General features: G+C 44.0%; 7 protein-coding genes across 7 annotated transcripts; 5 read left to right on the top strand and 2 right to left on the bottom strand.

Moving 5' to 3' along the window:
• Nucleotides 1-370: 370 nt before the first annotated feature.
• On the bottom strand, nt 371-1733 carry K441DRAFT_671927 (uncharacterized protein). Its single transcript, XM_067650494.1, has 2 exons — nt 1528-1733; nt 371-1411 (listed from the first exon to the last, which is right to left on the bottom strand). Exon 2 carries the CDS (start codon nt 1335-1337, stop codon nt 858-860), a length of 480 nt encoding a protein of 159 aa, XP_067496230.1. The 5' UTR covers nt 1338-1411; nt 1528-1733; the 3' UTR covers nt 371-857.
• Nucleotides 1734-3606: 1873 nt separating this feature from the next.
• K441DRAFT_461952 (uncharacterized protein) lies at nt 3607-3789 on the bottom strand (the record flags this gene model as incomplete). Its single annotated transcript, XM_067641786.1, has 1 exon — nt 3607-3789. A coding segment is annotated over one exon (183 nt), but the record flags the coding sequence as incomplete, so codon positions are not given.
• A 2864-nt stretch (nt 3790-6653) lies between these two features.
• On the top strand, nt 6654-8280 carry K441DRAFT_709747 (uncharacterized protein). Its single transcript, XM_067653872.1, has 7 exons — nt 6654-6852; nt 6946-6972; nt 7268-7351; nt 7431-7570; nt 7625-7629; nt 7736-7824; nt 7860-8280. Exons 1-7 carry the CDS (start codon nt 6694-6696, stop codon nt 8082-8084), a joined length of 729 nt encoding a protein of 242 aa, XP_067496232.1. The 5' UTR covers nt 6654-6693; the 3' UTR covers nt 8085-8280.
• A 154-nt stretch (nt 8281-8434) lies between these two features.
• Nucleotides 8435-11200, top strand: K441DRAFT_671930 (vacuolar ATP synthase catalytic subunit A). Its single transcript, XM_067650495.1, is given in 10 exon segments — nt 8435-8614; nt 8653-8735; nt 8748-8751; nt 8802-8844; nt 8925-8946; nt 8994-9042; nt 9092-9176; nt 9237-9904; nt 9958-10857; nt 10911-11200. The coding sequence occupies 7 exon segments, from the start codon at nt 8820-8822 to the stop codon at nt 10965-10967; spliced, it is 1806 nt and encodes a 601-aa protein (XP_067496233.1). The 5' UTR covers nt 8435-8614; nt 8653-8735; nt 8748-8751; nt 8802-8819; the 3' UTR covers nt 10968-11200.
• A 236-nt stretch (nt 11201-11436) lies between these two features.
• K441DRAFT_683142 (uncharacterized protein) lies at nt 11437-13969 on the top strand (the record flags this gene model as incomplete). The annotated part of the gene is made up of 8 exons (XM_067651660.1): nt 11437-11456; nt 11513-11582; nt 11652-11746; nt 11810-12560; nt 12611-13252; nt 13341-13599; nt 13648-13732; nt 13801-13969. The coding sequence occupies 8 exons, from the start codon at nt 11437-11439 to the stop codon at nt 13967-13969; spliced, it is 2091 nt and encodes a 696-aa protein (XP_067496234.1).
• A 728-nt stretch (nt 13970-14697) lies between these two features.
• Nucleotides 14698-15564, top strand: K441DRAFT_683143 (uncharacterized protein; the record flags this gene model as incomplete). The annotated part of the gene is made up of 3 exons (XM_067651661.1): nt 14698-14836; nt 14930-15233; nt 15300-15564. 3 exons carry the CDS (start codon nt 14698-14700, stop codon nt 15562-15564), a joined length of 708 nt encoding a protein of 235 aa, XP_067496235.1.
• Nucleotides 15565-15932: 368 nt separating this feature from the next.
• Nucleotides 15933-17781, top strand: K441DRAFT_701749 (CoA-transferase family III). Its single transcript, XM_067653367.1, has 3 exons — nt 15933-16096; nt 16176-16830; nt 16931-17781. Exons 1-3 carry the CDS (start codon nt 16036-16038, stop codon nt 17400-17402), a joined length of 1188 nt encoding a protein of 395 aa, XP_067496236.1. The 5' UTR covers nt 15933-16035; the 3' UTR covers nt 17403-17781.
• Nucleotides 17782-21096: the final 3315 nt, after the last annotated feature.

Raw genomic sequence — 21096 nt, forward strand, 5'->3', positions numbered from 1 at the left:
GTTGGCAACAATACTGTTAACGTATGATGGGCCGCGGAGGCCGTTCGCAGACGTCGAACAGAGGAAGCAGCACCTAATCAAGTTCACGCGTAGCCTCGCAGAGTACTATGTAGTCCAATTAGTCGGCTTAGGAACAGGGAACAGGTTGAGGTCAATTCGTGGAAACCAAGATACTACTGCAGATGCCTTTAACAGGTTTTGAGCAGTTAAAGGGCTTTGCCCTTTTAGGGGTCCTTCGGCGCATTCCGGCTTTGATTTAAACTCTACCACATGTACTATAGTTAAAATCAAGGCTTAATTAAGGTATTATAGTTATAAATGTTTCATTTTAAAAGCTTCATTTTCGCGATGCAGATACGACTAAGTCAAACGCATGTGATATTCTAACCTATTGAGGCAGGCGCCAAACCTGATTTGGGGAGGGGGTGTCTATCTATTAAAAAGGAGTGTCTAAACAGCACCGCTGTATGATCACCGTCGACCAAAAAGATCGCCTTATCCTTAGACCAACCCGCGAACTTGAGGATTCGCGGAAGCGAATTCCATTTGCATACCTTAACCAACTCCTTTGGTAAAAGATCAAATTCTAGGGCTTCAAAGAGCACCATGCCGCAAAAGGTTTTTATTCCTTGAATAGCTATAAGGCATCGGGTGTAGAGTGTCGACCAGTATCTGGTAGAGTACGCCGTTGGATTGGGTGAAGTATAATGTAGGAACACAGTAAAATCAGAATACAGGGCGTGTCTTTTATGCATTTGAGGTCGGTCTGTTGTGAAGCCCAATTGTGAACTCACAAGTTCTCTAAGACATAGGCTTACACCGCCGTGATATTTGGACAAAGGCCTCTCTAACCCATTCTACTTTCTCTTACCCCTCAACCCTCTTCTCTCTGCATTTGCAGCTTTCCTAGCTGCAGACTTCTTCCAAGCCCTAAATCGATCACCGGGGACGAATTCCCTAACCTTGACTTTGGCCCTCTCAGCAGCACGTCCAATCTGCCAGTTGGCCTCACGATACGCGTATCTCTTCCCCATTACCAATTGGGATTGTGCTTGTGTACGATTCACAGCCATAACAGCTGTTTGACTTCCTTTTACCTCTCCAACTTGCATATCGCCTTCCAAAACCTCAAATCTTGGGCTGCTGGGGGCTTCTTGGTCCATCTGCACAGCTAACATCCCAAGTCGTCGTCGACGTGCAGCATTAGGAGGATATGGGAGGGTCTCATGTCGCTGGAACGCCACACCAATATACTGCCGCTTTGGGTGTTTGAGGGGGTCACGGTAGTATTTGACATAACCAGATTGTGTTGCGAAGATGGTGTGATCGCGGCCCATTGCGCAGTTCTCCCCAGGAAACCAGTGCGTCCCACGCTGGCGAAAGATGATGTTACCGGGGATCACGTATTCTTCTGTAGAGACAGTGAGATTATTGACGATTTCTTCGTCTCAACACAGAAAAAGAAATGGGGTAATTGAAGCGGAATAGTCGCCTTAAAGAGCTAGGCAAGAAATAGTGACTGCGTACCTCCAGTCTTTTTTGCACCTAATCGTTTGCCTGGTCCATCCTTTGCCCCGTTTGCACGTCCTTGAGCTTGATGAGTAGCATGTCGGATAAAAGTGAGTGTAGGTGAGAAAGGAGCATTGGCGGATCGTAGAGTATCGAAGCCGTAGGATGATGAGATACAAGCAGCATAAGATGGCTTTAGTGCGGTAATTGCTGCCCGCGCGGGCGTTATTATTCGTGGTAATAGCATGATGGACGAAATCTGTCTGAATCTGAACCTCCAGACAACTTTGAGTTAGCTATGCTTGGCAGTTTTGTCACGTAGTTTTTGCCCTCGATCCTGACTACGCGCACGTGCATATTGCTCCTTATCGCCAACGAATTCTCATAAATTAGACCGCTCATGGGACTTTTTAAATCCTGTCGCAATATTCCCTCACTACTATACCTTATATAATTCTCTACGTCTAATTATGTCCAAAATACTATGAGCTAAAAGCTCTTTATCTTCTCTATCGCCTCTACATTGTGACGATATCGTGGCTCTATTCTATAAGCAGTTGGATATGGAGTTGGTCAGTTTTGGTTTAAAATCTATGAAGATGTGTTTTTATGACGATATATCTCGCCCCCCAGTATTCTTAGTAGGGGGTTATAATTCATATAAATAGAGATATAATTATTATTATTATTTCTATTTATTGCCCGATTCGGTCCCTTTTCTAGGTCCATGCAGATTTCTACCTTCTATTTACAGGAAAAATCCCTAGCAGGGAAAAACCTGGGTGTAGCCCTTCAGCTAGTCTTGCGCGCTCCGCCTTCGCCTAGCCTATTTCCCTTTATTATATGTCTGCCTTTCGTACCACGCTTCCAAGGTATCTTGGAAGGTCTAGGGGGTAGTGGGAGGGTCTGGTGGTTCGCATGCGTGTCGCCTTCGGCTCGGCGGGGGTGTCCAGTCCCTTAGGGGCTGGAAGGAGGCGTATCCTCCGGTGTCCTCCTGTTGGATCTCATATGCTGTCTGGAACTGCTGGAGGACTCCTTGACTAGAGATATGATTACCTAAAGAACCTATTTACATCAATAAAATATATTATAACTATCGTGGTTGGGACGTAACTCGTAGAAAAGGATAAAACTTGATTTTTAAACCATTCAGTTACTACCAAAGCGATACCCATAAGCTCTCAGACGCGCAGAAGATTTTAGGGGTATAGGGGGCCGTTGCACGTGCTTCCCCTGCCCCATAACCAAAATTCTACTACGGAGCGACTGATTTATGAGATAAGTGCTAACCTTGAAGAATCCAAAGCCTCCCTAAAACCTACTGACATAAAATATTTAGAAGTTTTCCTAAGATATGTCGCTAGTATGTTGCGTACTACAGGACGCAAGTAATGTCAACTATACTACAGAGGAGGCCGAATCGGCCTTCCGTTATGGAACATGTAGCTCGCTTCCTGATTGTCAGAAATACATATTTGCAAAAGAGGTGTTTATCATGCTAGATCTTCTACTTCATGGAGGCCTAGATATTTGGAAACAGCAACTATCAACCACTATTCATACTATTAACTCCGATCCCGCTCATCTTGGGGTGAAAACTAAAACTTTATAAAAACAACAAAGTAATAAGCAGTCTTGCTGTAAATAAGATCATATCCTTTGAGCGCCTTTGTGTTTTCCTTCGATGTTCTCGAATGAGAAACTCGTGCGGATTCCGGCATCAATCGATATGGGGACGATGTTGTACACACGGTGCTGAGTGTTCATGGCCGGTGGGCCAAGCGCAGGGCAGCAGGACGCACAGAGCGGGGAACTCAAATGGCACCCATGGAGTATCCATACAGTCCTTTTATTGTCCGAAAAAATTTTATATAATAAGGTACTAAATATCATAGTGGACCGATGAACGGTTAGGATTGCTGAGATGACGCTAGACGAAGTAGTGCATGAACAGAAATGAACTCGAAAGAGAGATTTCGAAAGAGCAATGTTGAATAGATAAGATGGCCCAAAAGTGGAAGGACATTCGTAAAGGGGGTACTTTGGGCCAGTTTTCGAGAAAACGTTAGATGTGGCTTTGCTGAAATAGCTCCGCTTCTAGCTCATGATGGTCTTGGAGAAGAGCGCAATCTTGAGCTTTTGATAGGCCTCGATTGCTGAATCTCGCGTTGTTGCTCTGCTTTCCGGTGGGAGCTGGCAGGTAGCCCGTTCTGGTAACGACTTGGTCCAGGACTCAATTGTAGAGACCCGTGTAGAGGTAAGGTATGGATGAGCATTTGGAGGGGTAGCAGCCCGGCGAGATCTCGTTTCGATAGAGGGGGCCGAGGCAGTAGAAGCAGTAGAAACAGTCATTTTAAGCCCGAAAACGAATAGGCTGGAGATGTAACGAGACTGAAGAAACTATTGACAGGGACTTAGGATGAAGAAAGATCTGCGTTAAAGGTCTGCGAAGAGCTTCTCGGGAGGGTAAAGGGAAAGCTGGAGATTCCAAAGAGATATACTTACCTTGTTAGAAAGGGGTGTGCGAGTTTCTAGATTTCAAAAGCATTAGGGCGTGCGGTGAGAAGCAAATGAAAAGAGGCACTAATTAGGTTGCAGGAGGATCACTGAATCATAGGAGCTGGTGAGATGCGCCAACAATGAGAACATGCAGGAGGATCACTGAATCATAGGAGCTGGTGAGATGCGCCAACAATGAGAACATGACCTGGCCAATAGGAGGAGATTGGGCGGAGAATGCCTGATAGATTCACGATAATTGCTGGAAGCCACGAAGTTGCAGAGCCGCCAGCGGGTGACAAATACTACAAGCGGGAGGTAAAACAACGTGGACATGGGTTTGAAACGCGAGAAGGAATGGCAGAGGTAGTGAAGAGAGGCCGTTGCTCGGTGGTGTAGGCTGAAAGCAATTCCAAATCACCAGTCGGAGTCCGGCTCGTTACCATTGATTTGAGTTAGCGCACGCACACGGCGCGGCTTTCGTCGAAGCCTGACAAGCTGCTGAGCCGGCCAGCCTTCCATCCTGACTACGATGCTTTCTGTGGTGAGCGAATCTTGCAGCTGGTGCAGTTGGTGCAGTTGGTGCAGGATGCGGAAGGATCCGAGTATTGCCAAGTCGCTGTTCGCTTTACAGGGTTCTATTGGCTGCTCACGGCGCCCCCAGCACTGCCAGCAGCAAACCTTCTACCTCGGAAGACCTCTGTCCTTCGTGACGAGCCGCCAAGTCGTCACCCACAAGGCTTGCCATTATACAGTCATGGTTGCACTGCTACTACTTCTAGATGGCGCAAGCTTCATGTTGTGATCGAGTCTATTCTTGTCACGAGAGCTAGATGGGAGTCGGATGACGCTTAAGGACAACTGTACTTACTACAGGATTTCAGCCGCTCCGATTCTTTCAGAATAAGGGCCCACCGCGCTTGCAATCTGCACTACTGTTTCATTGAGTACCATGCTGTAGTGTTCACTCAATCAGGACATATGCAGTCAACTGACCCGCCAGCTGACTTCAATAGTTACGGAACTACACCCTTGTAGATGCTTATTTCATTCCTTCTCTTGCTAAGCCCATATAATGCAAAGCGTTCGAGAAGGATCCAACCTTGACAAGCACCAGAGCTTGGATCGGTGAGTCTTGTGATCAAATATCCCCCCCTCCAAAAAAAAATTTACTTCTGCTAAGCTCTTGGTTTTCTGCTTCCACATTGGAGATTATGAACATGTTATTCGGTCAGAAAAAAAGTCTTGATTTATTCTGACGCCTGTCTTGCGCCTGTCTTACGCCCTCCTTTGTGCTGTTCCGCAAAGCCATACAGCTACTACCAGCCTTCTGAAAACTGCGCAAAGGTACTATTGGTCGTTTACAAATTCCATCTGATTCATGTTTTTCTAAAATATCAAGCCTACTCTACTTCTCCCGGAATACTAATACGAGAACTTCTCAGCTCTCAGCCTTTTGTGGAGTAACCATCTAAATGACTAGCCACATGTTTTACGTTAGATCTCTATCAGTGAGAGTCATGCTCGCAAATCCATCTTTGCTATTGGTCTGTATCTCCCTGTCAACTCCTTAAATTGTTTAATTGCTTTGATGATCTAGGAAGAAATCCAAGCAAATCTAGTGCACTGTTGACCAACTTCCATATCTCGAAGATTTTCCTGCGTTCGATATAACTGTACTTTACCTTTTGTTAGTGAATGTGAATATACGCATATAGTCGTCTCGTGAATTGAAAACACTAGTCTTAAACTTAGTTTTAGGGTTATCGTCTGCCAAGGCTTCTGCAACAATTTGACATACATCAAACACGAGACGAACCTCGAATCCTGACTAGCTTCATCGTCATCTCGACACAAATGTAGTCTTTTCAGCCGGCGGTCCCGGTCACTATATTGCGGTGGCACATCGCCCTCTCCGGCACAGCTTACTTGATCTCACTGTGACGGACTTAATACATTCCTAGTTCCTTGGTATCACCTATCGGTGTTTTTCGGACAGCAAATCGAAAGGCGAACAAACTCTCCTTATGCATACGATAACGTTTTCGACTCGCTTCAGAGGTTCCCGAACTTCTTCAACCAGCATTTCTACAGGGTTCTGGAGCATTCTAAGCAATCCGGAACAAGTGGTAATCGTGTATTGAAGTCCAGTACCTTTTGAACTCTCGGATTTGGAAAGTATCGGCGATTGATCAGATATGGCGAGTCCACAATTTGTGTCGACCTGAATCGAAGTTCCTTACTACCATCGTAATATTGTCTGACGACCTAGATCGTCTATACGAACTATGTCTCAGTTGTCTCGTATCTTGAGCTCGTATGTCTCATCGAACGTCTCATTACCTGTTTCTCTTAACTATGACCTACTAAATGACGACGTCGTCGTCATTGTATTTGGACCTACCGGATGTATATAAAAGAGCTTCTAGAGCCCTCTTTAATAAACAGAGTTCTCATTTCTGATCGTCCGTTCAACAATTTGGTTGGTTTGGAAAGCTGAAGCCTTCGTGGCGATTTCTAGTAGTTGCTGCCAAGTCATATTTCTAGGGGTAGTTGTTATATTAAACCGTATTCTAGATTGTATAAGTACCCTCATGAGACCCTAGAACACCCTTGAATGCTACCAGTGAGTGCATGTTGTCTTTGTCATTCACAGCCCGAATATGGGGAGGATAGAGCCTCAATATGTCTGCCTTAGGGCCACCTCCAGCATCTTCAGTCACCGTCGCAGAAGCTCCTTCGGACATTGGATGGCAAGCCCTTAGACCCGCTATCGCTTGTACAATTCTTGCTTTTATCGTCGTGATGTTGAGATGGTATATTCGATTATCTCTGACAAGGAGAGTGGGACTGGAGGATTACCTCATACTGTTGCTCTGGTTGCTTTCCTGGATGCTAGCATGATTGTATATTACAAGGTTCGCTGATTATTTGTAGGTATTGTCAATTGCGATGACTTCGGTTGTTGGCACAGGTAAGTCTAGCATAACATGCCTGTCTAATGATTTGGGACTAGGATTAGTGCGCTAGTTGGCTATGGATGCTGACCCAGCCTGTCATTTCAGAGGTTATACTAGGCCTTCGAAAATGTAATTGGAGCAAGGAGGCATCTTTACTTCCTACCATGACTATTGTAAACCCCTATAATGATCGAGTCGTATAGTTGATTTAGAGCTGACAAGAATGGCAGCTTGTTCTGACGAGCAACGTGCTTTACTAAATTCTCATCAACATCACCGAAGCTTCCATAATAATCCAGTATCTCCATATCTTTTCAGGAGGGCTGCTTCGCTACGGTTGCGAAATCATACTCATATCGCTTCTAGGTGCGCTTTTTTGGGGAGTGTTTTGGGGAATATTTTTGTCATCCAACCGAAAAATATTGGCATCTAGAAACCCCTGGACACTGTATGAACCCGTAGATATATTGGCTCTCTGCTATGGGAATCAATATAATGATGGACTCCGTTATTAGGCTACTGCCAATGCCCATAATAGGGCAACTTCGCCTCCCCACAAGGCCAAAAATAGGGCGGGTTGCAGTTTTTGCTACGGGAGGGTTGTAAGTGCTCGTCGTTGTTTTTAGACGAATATCTTTCTCTGACGTGCACTACAGCGTCTGTGTCGTTAGTGTTCTTCGCCCACACAGCTGCAATCCACCATGATTTTTCGCGTAGGCTACTGATAACGAACACTTGCATGGAATCGTGGCTTATCAAACGGTTAGGCTCCGGTGTAGCGGCAGTAGTCTGGTCAGCTGTCGAAACTAACGTAGGAATAATGTACGCGTCTATGCTGGCTATGAAACTCCTATTGGTTCAATTCTTTCCAAGCCTTCTGGAACTAGAGAGGCTGCCTCAACATGTATGCGTTTGCCTACTGTGACAGATAACCTTGGGCAGCTTACCACGAGCGACACTACGTGCGTAGCATCAAGGAATGCTCCTGCGGAGAGCACCTCGCAGACGCTTGAAATCAAGGTAGTAACCGAGACAGTCCTAAGACATTCGAATTCGAGATTTCTAACCCCGTTTCCCCACGGACTAATGCCTGGACCCATTTCAAGCGTATTGTGAGCGTGTCTCTCGGAGAGCTTCGGTAAGGTTGATAAGTTCGCCGTAGAAGATAAAGCCCGCTCTTCTTTGCCAAGAACATATATTTGGGCTCAAGTTCGTAGCCAACTTTTGAAGGGAAGGGACATACTGTCTGATAGATGACGGTCGCAGAATTGGGGTTGTTTAAGCAATAGTGTGATAAAAGACTTTCAGTCTCAGAAAGGCATGTATAGGAGTATATCCTGGACTGTAAATAGTTTTTAAGATATTGCGTGAAAATTGAAGATGGTGACGGAGATCTGCAGCAAGCAGCAGGGCAGGCAGAGAGCTTGGACCCACTCAAACGAAAAGTAAAGTGACGACTTCTCCACCTTAACGCTAAGGTCGCACGGCCAGTTGCATTTACGGTTCTCTCGTATTTAATCTCGCCGATCTTCTTGCATGCTTGGCTTGCGGCCTCGACTCAAAGCTCGGCCTTCACTTTTAGACCTCATCAGGCAAACCAACATCGATTCTCTCTCCAGCTCGCCCCACCGCTCCAGCACTGAGGCAGAAGAGCGGCCTTTCGAAATCCCTCTTCCCGCCTCCCCACAATTCAATCTAACAATCCCGCATATTGTCCTGCCAACATCTCCGTCTCTGGAAGCTCCCGCACCTTCAATTATGGCGCCTGTAAGCTTCGTTGCCTTGAATCGCTCCCGGAGCTGGTATAACTAACGATGGTGGGGCATCATACAGAAAGGTCAACGCAAGACGATGGAGGCTGGCGAAGACAATTATGGTATGATAAAGCATCCGAGCTTGTTGAGTTTCGAAGCGGCATACTTCTAGTTGGTTGGTGCTGACCGAATGTTCGAGCAGGCTCTGTGTTCTCCGTATCTGGGTATGTGCTGCTTGAACAAGATCAAATTGCTAGCTGATAAGGTCAAGGCCTGTGATCGTTGCCGAGAACATGATAGGATGTGCTATGTATGAGCTTGTATGCTGTTTTCAAAGCTTATGGTTGCGCTCGGAGTTAATCAAGGCAGGTTCATGTCGGCCACGATAGTCTCGTGGGAGAAGTCATTCGACTCGAGGCAGATAAAGCTACTATTCAGGTCTACGAAGAAACTGGTACGCATTGATGAGATTTTAAACACAAGAACGACCTGTTGCTAATCTTCCGACTTTTAGCTGGTGTGACCGTCGGTGATCCAGTTCTCCGTTCTGGAAAACCCCTCTCAGTCGAACTTGGTCCCGGCTTGATGGAAACCATTTATGATGGCATTCAGCGTCCTCTTCGGAGTATTTCCGACGTATCAAAAAGCATCTACATTCCTCGTGGTATCGATATCCCATCTCTAAATCGTGAAATTAAATGGGACTTCACACCTGGGAAGTTAAAGGTCGGAGATCATATTACAGGAGGCGATGTATTTGGAAGTGTTTTTGAGAATAGCCTTCTCAATGACCATAAAATCCTGCTCCCCCCAAGAGCTCGAGGAACAATCACCCGTATTGCAGAGAAAGGTAGTTATACAGTGGATGAAAAGATATTGGAAGTCGAATTCAACGGAACAAAGACCGAGTATAGCATGATGCATACTTGGCCTGTCCGTGTCCCTCGTCCTACTAATGAAAAGCTGTCGTCGGATTCGCCTCTTATTGTTGGCCAACGAGTGCTCGATGCATTGTTCCCTAGTGTGCAAGGGGGCACTGTATGCATTCCAGGTGCTTTCGGCTGTGGTAAGACTGTCATCAGCCAGAGTCTGTCAAAATTCTCCAACAGCGACATAATTGTTTATGTTGGCTGCGGAGAGCGAGGTAATGAGATGGCTGAGGTTTTGATGGACTTCCCTGAGGTAAGAAATGGTGATATACCCCGGAAGGCCGAATTGCTAAATGAAACTTCTAGCTTACTATCAATATCAATGGCCGAAAAGAACCTATCATGAAGCGGACAACCCTTATAGCGAATACCTCAAACATGCCAGTGGCTGCTCGGGAAGCATCTATCTACACTGGTATTACAGTAGCAGAGTATTTCCGTGACCAAGGCAAGGATGTCGCCATGATGGCCGATTCTTCCTCTCGCTGGGCTGAGGCTCTCAGAGAAATCTCTGGTCGTCTCGGTGAGATGCCTGCTGATCAAGGGTTCCCTGCTTATCTTGGTGCCAAGCTAGCCTCTTTCTACGAACGTGCTGGCAGAGTAACAGCCCTGGGAAGCCCTGACAGAAAAGGAAGTGTCAGCATTGTGGGAGCCGTCAGCCCTCCGGGAGGTGACTTTTCGGATCCAGTCACTAGCAGCACGCTTAGTATTGTGCAAGTCTTCTGGGGCCTTGACAAGAAGCTTGCTCAAAGAAAACATTTCCCTTCGGTCAATACATCTATGAGCTACAGCAAGTATACTGGACCGTTGGATAAGTATTATCAGAAGAACAACCCTGAGTTCCCTCGCCTTCGTGATCGTATCAAGGAGTTGCTCACTACCTCGGAAGATTTGGACCAAGTGGTTCAGCTCGTTGGTAAATCTGCGCTTGGAGATCCCGACAAGATTACTTTAGATGTAGCGACGTTAATTAAAGAGGATTTCTTGCAACAAAATGGATATAGCGACTACGATCAGTTCTGCCCTCTGTGGAAGACGGAGTGGATGATGAAAGCTATGATGGGATTTCATGACGAGGCCCAGAAGGCAGTTGCGCAAGGCCAGAGCTGGGGTAAAATTCGAGACGCAACTTTAGATATCCAGAGCCAGCTGAGAAGCATGAAATTTGAGCTACCTAGTGAAGGTGAAGAAGCGATTACAAAGAAGGTGAGTTAATGAGAGACTTCGGGTATATGCAGTGCACTGCTGACTATTCATAGTACGAGGAGCTCATGCAGAAGATGATGGACAAATTTGCTTCAGTGGTAGATGAATAGGTATCTAATTGGACCTTTCTCTAAGTTCAGAGAGACGACTTGTATCGAGTACAGCTTGGCGGACTTGTTTGCATAGCGTAGTATTTATTTTTGTAGTTGACGCGGCCAGCCAGTAACCTGGCAGGGCACTGGGGGTAGGATGTGTGTGTACAGCAAATGAGAAACTCTGGCGTGCTTCGAAAAGAAGAATAAGCATGATAGTGACCATGAGGGTCCAGGTATGATGATGCTGCCTGCAGACGCGAACGCAATGCGGATCTGCGCCACCAGCCACACTTGCGTGGCATTTCCCTTTCCGCACTTGACGAGCGAGACAACTCCCCATGCACCAGAGTAGGACAGAAGTAGTCCGCTCTCCCAACACCCACCACGCCGCGAACAACTATTTTCACTAGACCTTTCTGCTGCAACCAAATCAACTGCACCATCGCAAGTACATCTCTGACTTCTTCTCTACTCCCCGCCAGCGATGGCGACGAATCCAACTGCGTAAGTGGACCTTGCGAAACCTCCTAGCTTTGATAGCGCACGGCTGATAATCCTAGAATCAACGTCAACGACCCGGGGCTTATTACCCTCGTTAATAAGCTGCAAGATGTTTTCACAACAGTCGGGGTGTGTGGGCTTCCGCATGGAGAGCATAATAGCCATTCTTAAGGCGCAAATGCTGATGCCTGGCAATAGGTCCAAAACCCAATAGATCTACCGCAAATTGCGGTCGTAGGATCGCAGTCGAGTGGCAAGAGTTCCGTGCTGGAGAACATCGTGGGAAGAGACTTGTAAGGCCGCCGGAACTTATTGTTCCAATCTCGCCTTTAGAGCTGACCACAACTATCTACTAGCTTACCGCGTGGAACCGGTATTGTAACAAGAAGACCGCTTATCCTTCAGCTTATCAACCGTAGCCCTCAGCCGAAAGCCCAAGTAAATGGCGTTAAAGAAGAGATGAAAACTTCGGACGCAGAATCCAATGTAGACGAATGGGGCGAGTTCCTGCATATCCCGGGCCAGAAATTCCACGATTTTAACAAGATAAGAGATGAGATTGTGCGGGAGACAGAATCCAAGACTGGGAGGAACGCAGGCATTTCACCGGCTCCAATTAACCTACGAATATACTCTCCCAACGTTTTAACGCTCACTCTGGTGGATTTACCTGGCCTAACAAAGGTACCTGTTGGGGATCAGCCGAGGGATATAGAGCGCCAGATAAAGGAAATGGTACTGAAGCAAATTAGCAAGTCAAATGCTATAATTCTGGCAGTCACAGCAGCAAATACCGACTTAGCGAACTCGGATGGGTTGAAACTAGCGCGAGAAGTAGACCCGGAAGGTCAGAGGACAATTGGTGTTTTAACCAAGGTTGATTTGATGGACGAAGGAACCGACGTCGTGGACATTCTTGCTGGACGAATTATCCCGCTCCGACTTGGCTACGTTCCTGTTGTTAACCGAGGACAGAGGGATATCGAGAATAAGAAGGCTATTTCATATGCGCTGGAGCATGAGAGGCAGTTTTTTGAGAATCACAAGGCGTACAGGAATAAGGCTGCATACTGTGGAACTCCATATCTCGCCCGGAAGTTGAACTTGGTAGGATACCCTATTCCTAGGCCTTGTGTACAAACTAATCACATCTATAGATTCTCATGATGCATATCAAGCAAACTTTGCCTGATATCAAAGCGCGTATTGCATCTTCGCTACAAAAATACACCGTGGAACTAGGACAGCTTGGTGACTCTATACTCGGAAACAGCTCAAACGTTGTCCTCAACATGATTACTGAATTCTCTAACGAATACCGATCAGTCCTCGAAGGTAATAACCAGGAACTCTCAAGCATCGAGCTCTCAGGTGGCGCTAGAATTAGCTTCGTCTATCACGAGCTTTACGCCAACGGAGTGAGAGCAGTGGATCCCTTTGACCAGGTCAAGGACATCGATATCCGCACTGTTCTTTATAACTCTTCCGGTTCATCGCCAGCTCTATTCGTTGGCACGACTGCATTTGAGCTCATTGTAAAACAGCAGATTAAGAGGCTAGAGGACCCTAGTTTGAAATGCGTTTCGCTCGTTTATGATGAACTTATCAGAATTCTTGGTCAATTGTTAACGAAACCAATGTTCCGGAGGTACCCTGCGCTTAAGGAGAAGTTCCATGCTGTTGTGGTTGCCTTCTTCAAGAAGGCAATGGATCCAGCAAATAAGCTTGTCAGGGATTTAGTGGCCATGGAAGCTTGCTATATCAACACTGGTCATCCAGACTTTATCAATGGTTCGAGGGTAAGCCTTGTTTGTTTTCTTTTTTTTTTTAAAAAAAATTGCAAGACAGAGATATGAAGAAGCTTCGAGGCTGATAAACGATTTTTAGGCTATGGCTATCATCCATGAGCGACACAATGCTGCGAGGCCTACCCAGGTTGATCCCAAAACTGGCAAGCCATTACCACCCTCAGTACCGCCACGATCCGTTAGTCCCTCGTTAGATGGTAACGACAATTCTGGTTTCTTTGGCAGCTTCTTCGCATCGAAAAATAAGAAGAAGATGGCGGCGATGGAACCCCCACCGCCCACCCTAAAAGCTTCTGGCACACTTTCCGAGAAGGAAACGCAGGAGGTTGAGGTTATCAGTGAGTAATCCAACCATCTTGGTGAAAACTTACTAACAGTAACTCCAGAGCTTCTCATCACGTCATACTTCAATATTGTGCGTCGAACAATGATCGATATGGTACCTAAGGCCATAATGCTGAACCTTGTCTCGTAAGCTGCCCATGGATCACCATCCATTTGATCTCGCATTTCGATATATACTAATGACCGTTTTGCAGCTTCACAAAAGAAGAAATGCAGCGCGAACTCCTCGAAAATATGTATAAAGCCGAAGAACTTGATGAGCTGCTGAAGGAATCCGAATACACGGTCCGCCGGCGGAAGGAATGCCAACAAATGGTGGAGAGCCTAACGCGCGCAAGCGAGATTGTGAACCAGGTGCAGTGAAGCACGCGTTGTCAACTCCCCTACTTCTCCTAACCGTTGTATTCATGAGCGAGGGTGTCTTCTAGGGTTCGGCTCGGCTGTAATTCACACCCTTGGGGGACATGACGTAGAATCTGGCTAAGTGGGAAAGCAAGATCCAGATTCAGATAGTGGGGGCTTGGGCTAAGCGTTGAAGGGTCGGTGGCAGTTGAGAAGGATTTATAGACTTGGGGTGGAATTGCTTGCAGAGTGGAGTGGCTGTGGGTGGGATGTCATATTGTTTTCAAGACCAACTTGCTTTTGGGCGGGTACGAGCGTGAGTAATTCGATACGTTCACCCATCAACTTCCCTGAAACAAGCTGAGATTTGTTGGCTTGGAGCTCTGAGTTGTGTTTGCGCGTTCTTTCTGGGTATATCAACTTCAATGAAACCAAAGATGATAGTTAATACCAAATTCGGTTGGCTAAATAACGATGAGGGGCTTTGAGATGTAGCTGTGGGTAGTCCTATGTTGGATCCCTAGTGAAATCATTTTCTTTACATGAAATATTTAAGTTATTTCAACAGGAATGGTTCTATATAATATTAGTTGAAATACGAAAAAAATTAGTGCTGACGTTCGTGTTAATCTTCCACCACGGTGCTATCATCACCGCTATCGTCATTATTATCATGCAGTGTCCCACTCGCCTTAGTGTAGACTCCTATCTTCCGGGTATCTCATTCTAGGAGTAGTATTTCCAATCAAATGACTCGCCTTCCAGTTCTTCGCGTCGGCCTCTTTCGACATCTTACAGTACCGCAATCGCGGCGTTATTCCGCTAAACCTCTCTCTTCCAAGGCAGCGGCCTCCCTAAGGTGCCGCATTGAGCGCCTTAATTCTCGCCGTACGTTCACTCAATTGCTCGTTTGTTCTCTTTTTCTACAAATTTTGCTAAATTTTTCCTCCGCGTTACTAACGCTATAGTATATATCCCCAGTCCCCCGTTTCCTCCACCGCTATACCACCCCCCTCCTTACAGCGCCCGTCTCGCACATCACAGCATTTCTGCTGTTACACGAACTCACAGCTGTTGTACCACTATTGGGACTGGCAGCCACATTCCACTATACCAATTGGTTACCACCTTTCTTTTCTGAAGGTGCGTGGGTTAGGGAGGGCGTCGAGAGGTTTGGAAAATATTTTAGGCGAAAGGGCTGGTTGAAGAGTCTAGACGATGAGGGAGCAGGGAAGAGAGACAAGACCTGGAGCTTCGGTGAAGGAGGAGTTAGGATAGTGGTTGAGTAAGTGACTATCACTAACCTACACCTTTACATTTGATATATTGGGCTGTAGCTGATGACGAACAGATTTGCCACGGCATATGCTATTACTAAAGCACTTCTTCCATTCCGCCTTATTCTGAGCGTCTGGGCAACACCATGGTTCGCCCGTATCTCTGTTATCCCGTTTACAAATGTTGTTAGACGTATCTTTTGTCGTGGTAGGGCGAACGTGAATCCTGCGTCTGGCACCGGAGCGGCAGCTGGGACAGGAGCAATTGGTGCCGGCGCGGTACCGAAAGTTGGGGTAGGTGTCAAAGGCAAGGGTGACCAAGGTTACGGAAGTAAATAAAGGGGGGTTTTTTTTTGGGGGGGGGGGTTGGGCGATATAGGGATTAGAGCATTACACGAGGCTCTGTTTAGCTTGAGGCACGATTTATTTGCACTATTAGCCATGAATTACGAGAATTGATTTAACTAGGTCTGCATATGTAGAGGTAGTAGTGGTTATAGCGCCTGCAAAGATTAGCCCAATACGAAAGAGTTACTAGGAATATGCTGCTTGTAAGGGTTAAACGACGCGGGTCTCGCTGCGTACATATAGTAGTATTTTTGGAGGTTGGTAGGTACATTGAACATCAATAGTACGTTTACGGTCCCGGCAAATTATGATCTTTTGAAATCAAACAAGTCAGCCACACCTCCGCGGCTTTTCTTAACCGTGGGGATCCTCTACCATGTCAAGAATGTATATAGCAACAATGTAGCCTCATTTCCTTCCAACCATCCATTAGACACACCCTACAGCTAACTATTGTTCGCAATGACTTCACCACCTCCATTAACAGGTATTCGCGTGCTGGAGTTTGCCGGCCTAGCTCCAAGTATAGCGCCCTTCCTCCGCCGCTTCTTAAAGCCCTTTCCCTTATATAATCTCGACTCAGTACTAATTAGTTTATTTAGGCCCCTTCGCGGGCATGCTTCTTGCCGACTATGGTGCAACCGTTCTCCGTATTGATCGTGCACCCGCAATCCCCACCAACGACCAGCTCACGCGACGTAAAACCAGCATCTGTGTAAATATGAAATTGCCCTCGGGCCTTGCATTCATTAAAAAACTCATCCCGAAAGTTGACGTCGTCATTGACCCCTTCCGGCCCGGCGTGCTCGAGAAAGCTGGACTAGGGCCTGAAGAAGTGCTTTTAAAGCTGAACCCGAGGCTAGTTGTGGGCAGGATGACAGGGTTCCGCAGAGACGGGAAATATAGCCGGATGGCAGGGCACGATATCAATTACATCGCGGTGTCCGGCGTGTTATCACTATTTGGGCGCAAGGGCGAGAAGCCGTATCCACCTGGCAATGTGATTGGGGATTTTGCAGGCGGAGGGGCCATGTGTTTCTTGGGGATTTTGTTGGCGCTATTGGGGCGGGAGAGGAATGGAGGTAGAGGACAAGTGGTTGAGGCGAATATAGTGGATGGTAGTGCGATTCTGGCGACGATGCCAAGGCTAGGGATGAATATACCGATTTGGTCGGGCGAGAGGGGAACGAATTTGTTGGATGGAGGAAGCCCATATTATGACACCTACGAGACGAAGGATGGGAAGTATATGGCTGTGTGAGTATTCTCAATCTGCATCGTGGTTTAGCCTCGAGTTTTCGTTGCGCAGAAGCTGGAAATATCTGAGAATAAAGTTGAGCTAACACCTAATTTCTAGTGGCGCAATTGAACCCCAATTCTTTGCTGCACTTCTCAAAGGCCTCTCTATTCCCGCTTCCTGCCTCACTGGCCCCCGCGAAGACAAGAAAACCTGGCCAGCTCTTCGCACGGTTTTCACATCAACATTCAAAACTAAAACCCGCGCCGAGTGGGAGAAAATCTTCGATGGCACAGATGCCTGTTGCACGCCAGTATTCACGCAAGCCGAGCTAGAAGCCGCAGGTTTTGACCAACGGCCTGCGGTAACGCTGAAGTCAAGCCCAGCGTATGCGATTCACGAGGGCGATGATGGGCGACCAGCAGCTGTGGGCCAGGGCATTGGCGTGCAGGGTGGTGGGTGGAGCCAGAAGCTTCTAGAACCGGGAACAGGAGGAGAGGAAGTTCTCGGACAGTGGCTGGGGTGGAAGAGGGGAAGGCAATACAACATTGAAGGAGACGGGTTGGTTTTAAATGAAGGTTCGAAGCTTTAAGAGTAGGTTAGGTTCAAGGGACTAGTGTACGAATTGAAAATACGTTTAGCGTTTCTAATTTTGAGAATTTATAGTAGCACCCTGAGCGTTTGGCTTGAGAGGGCGGTTCCTCATAATTTTATTTAAGGGTATGTTCGGTTGCAACTTTAGAATTAATCTGGAGGTCAAATCTGAATCTGACGCGATCGTTCGGCAATTCTGACGACTTTTCAATCTGGAGCTCCTCTAGATCGGTAGTTGCGTCAAATTTGCACGCTTTACTATATACCTTAGCGTGGCTTATTACGGACCTTATATCGGCAGTAGTACGACTCCTAAAGAGTAAATAGGTTAAATTAGATATAGAACAGACAGGCTTTAGAAACTATACAGATTAAGGCTATAACTAAGGTAGAATAGGTCCTTAGCCTTTTTATATATATAGTATAGAATTAAGAGAGCATTTTGCTAGAATTGCATTCCTATTAATTAATCTATATTAAGAATATTGTTTCTATACGCTTTAAAGCCCTTTTTAAAAAACCTATAAAGCCTTTCTAAGCACCTAATTAAGGTCCTTAATTGCTACTATATATAAGAATAAATTCTAAATGCCTAATCTAAAAAGCTACTATAACTTATCCTTAGGATTAAGATTAGTATCTATTAGCCTACTAAGTAATAGCTAACGGGAATTAGATCCCTTTATAGGAGTATAGGTAGGCATAAAAATAGGGGTAGGATAATAAGGTATAGTAGGAGTAGAGATTTTTAAAAGCTTAATACTAATATTAAATTTAATATTATAGACCTTATATTAGCAGTAGTAGAACTACTAAGGGGAGATATAAACGGGTTAGTTAAGATAGTATATAAGGCGCTAGAACCGATCGAGCTATAGGATAAAAGGTAGCCAAGTTACGTAGTTAGTTATATTATAAGTTTAAAACGTAGGAATATAGGAATATAGAAATGCGACGTACCGATATACTAATATACTAATGTACTTAGTACATTTCTTAGGGGTAGTATTAAATACTTAAAGGATTACAGTCCCTATCTTAAATAGTTCTCTTCTTTATAGTAAATCTTAGAATATAATTAAAGTTAATCTATTAGGTAACCTACTCTACTAGGTATATTTATATTATTAACTATTCTATACCTATATACCTAGCCCTTTAATAAGTTTACCGTAGTATTTCTTAGAGGGCTTTATTATATATTTACTACTAAGGTTATAGTAAAGGAAGTTAAATAATATGCTATCTAAAGTACTAGTTATAATACTATTTATAGTAGTAACTACTTTAGGATTAGAAGGAGATACTAGCATATAAGATAATAACTTAGTAGTTGTTATAATAAATTAGCCTAGGAGTATTATAAAGCAAAACAATGCTAATAATTAGGCACTATTTTAATTACTATAAGATATAAAGAGAGAAAAGATTGAGATACTATTAATTAAAAAATTCTTAGGAGAAAAGTATAAGCTAAAGGGATTTCTTATATAGATAAAGCTAAAAATCTAATATAAGGAAATAAAGTTAGAATAGGTAGTAAATTAAGTGGTATATACAGGACTATTTTTAATAGGTTAGGTACTAAAGTAGTTTAAATCTTGTTTTATAGAGATATAAGCTAATAGTATAGCAACTGCTAATCTAGAAGTGTAGTATATATTTTTAGATTAAAAAGGATTTACTAATAAACCAATGTAAATATATAGAGATCTTAAATTAATAGTAATAGTTAAAAGAAAGCTATATTAACTTATATAGAAGGGATTAGTAATAGACTATATAATATAGTTCTAGATACTAGTAGTATAAATTAAGTAGAACTAAGGAGCGTTAATAGTGTAATATAGATAAGGTTTAAAGGCTAAAGTTTAGGCAACTATAATACTAATAGACAATTTAAATAATATAAGAGAGCTAATTAAATAAGATATTAAGGTAGATAACTAGTTATACTAAAGCGAGAAGTTAGGAAGAATATAGTAAGGTTTAATATATATAAGAAAAATATAGTAAGTGTTAAGGTTATAATATAGTGCAGAGCTAATAGACCTAAGTAGTATTAAAGAAAATAAAAAGAGTAATAAGTAACTATAGAAACCTAAAGGATAAATGTCTAAGGAGTAGAGGCTAAACTAGGGATCTTAGCAGTAAAAGACATTTAGGTAGACTCTATAGTAAGAAAAGTAATATAAAGAGGGGGCTTATATAAACTGTAGAAAATAAAGTTATTTTGCTAAAGACTATAGGAGTAGTTAGTATAACTATATAGTAAAGGGAATAAGACTAGTCGATAATATATACGTATAGAGGAATAATAATGTACTATAAGGAATAAAAGAATATATAATTAAGAGTTTTGTGTTTTATTATAATAACATATACTAAGTTTATAAGGACGCTAAGTATAGCGTAAGCTATTAGCTATAAGAGCCTAAGTTAAGAGGACTTTAGGGTATATAAAAGTTAGATAAGAACTAAATTAACTTTATAAATGTTAGCGACTTAGTTAATCGAGGCACGAGCACGGCAAGAGGGACGCGCAAGCCTATACAATTGGTAGTCTATAAATGAGGATCTAAAGCTAGAGAAAGGAAAGGAGACGGAGGGCGGCGCCGCTTAACGTTATCCCATAAGCTGGTGGATTGAGGCCACTTTTAACCGAGCCAATTAGATCCTTCCAAATCGTCTTCCTTATTATCGCAATAATGCTTTAAATTGTTCGCGACTTTAAAGCTTAATATCACCCGAATAATGTATATATTTAATGCTATATTCACGGTATTCGATTTAGGTGTTTCTACTAGCAGGTTCCTTTCGTGCAGAGCGGTATTTTACATAGAGGGCAGCCGTTTCTAGTCCTTCGAGGACGATTGTCAACATTTTGGTGTTCGCGCACGGGCCATATTCGAGGTGGCCTCCACCAGCTTATGGGATATATAATCCTTTAGTTATATAACGGCAACTGTCTAAAACTGTATAAAACTGTCTGTAACTGTCTATAACTGTCCGCTATAATTTACTAATATTTACCAATATCTATTAGTTATAATCTACTAGTTTCTACTAGTTTCCACTAGCGCCGTAATATTACCCCACCCTCTAAAAAAGCCTGCCCTTAGGCTTTATACGTCCGTATTATATCTATAGGGTATTCTTATCTTTATACTTAATAGGCAGCTTATTATCTTTACTATTTTAGCATTCTATTTACTTGTTAAGGTACTTTAGGGGTCTGGGTTTATTAGGGTAACGACTATAAAACTCCTAAAGCTTATAGGGACTACCTATAAAGTTCTATATAGGGTACTAAGTAGGGTTTAGGTTGTATCCTTTCTAACTAATATAATATTTTAACGTTCCCCTTATAAGCTTATAGGCTAGTATTTCTTTAATTTCCTATTTATTGTTGCTTTTAACTTAGATTAGTAGGGGAGGTTTATTCTTTTATCTAGGTAATAGGTTATTTATAGCTTTCTATAGTTTATTTAAAGAGAAAATAGGGTAATCTTTAATTAAATCTAGGAGCTTTACTTTATATACGTTATCTATCTTCTTAAGAACTTTATATAGTCTACTATCTAATAGTCTAGCTTACGGCTAGGTCGTTCCGTTTTTTAGTTCTTTATTATAACCTAGACCATATCTTCTACGGTAAAGTTAGGCTCTCGCCTATGCTTATTCGCCTATTA

The sequence above is a fragment of the Cenococcum geophilum genome (assembly GCF_001692895.1).
Source record: "Cenococcum geophilum 1.58 unplaced genomic scaffold K441scaffold_112, whole genome shotgun sequence".
Taxonomy (NCBI): Eukaryota; Fungi; Ascomycota; class Dothideomycetes; order Gloniales; family Gloniaceae; genus Cenococcum; species Cenococcum geophilum.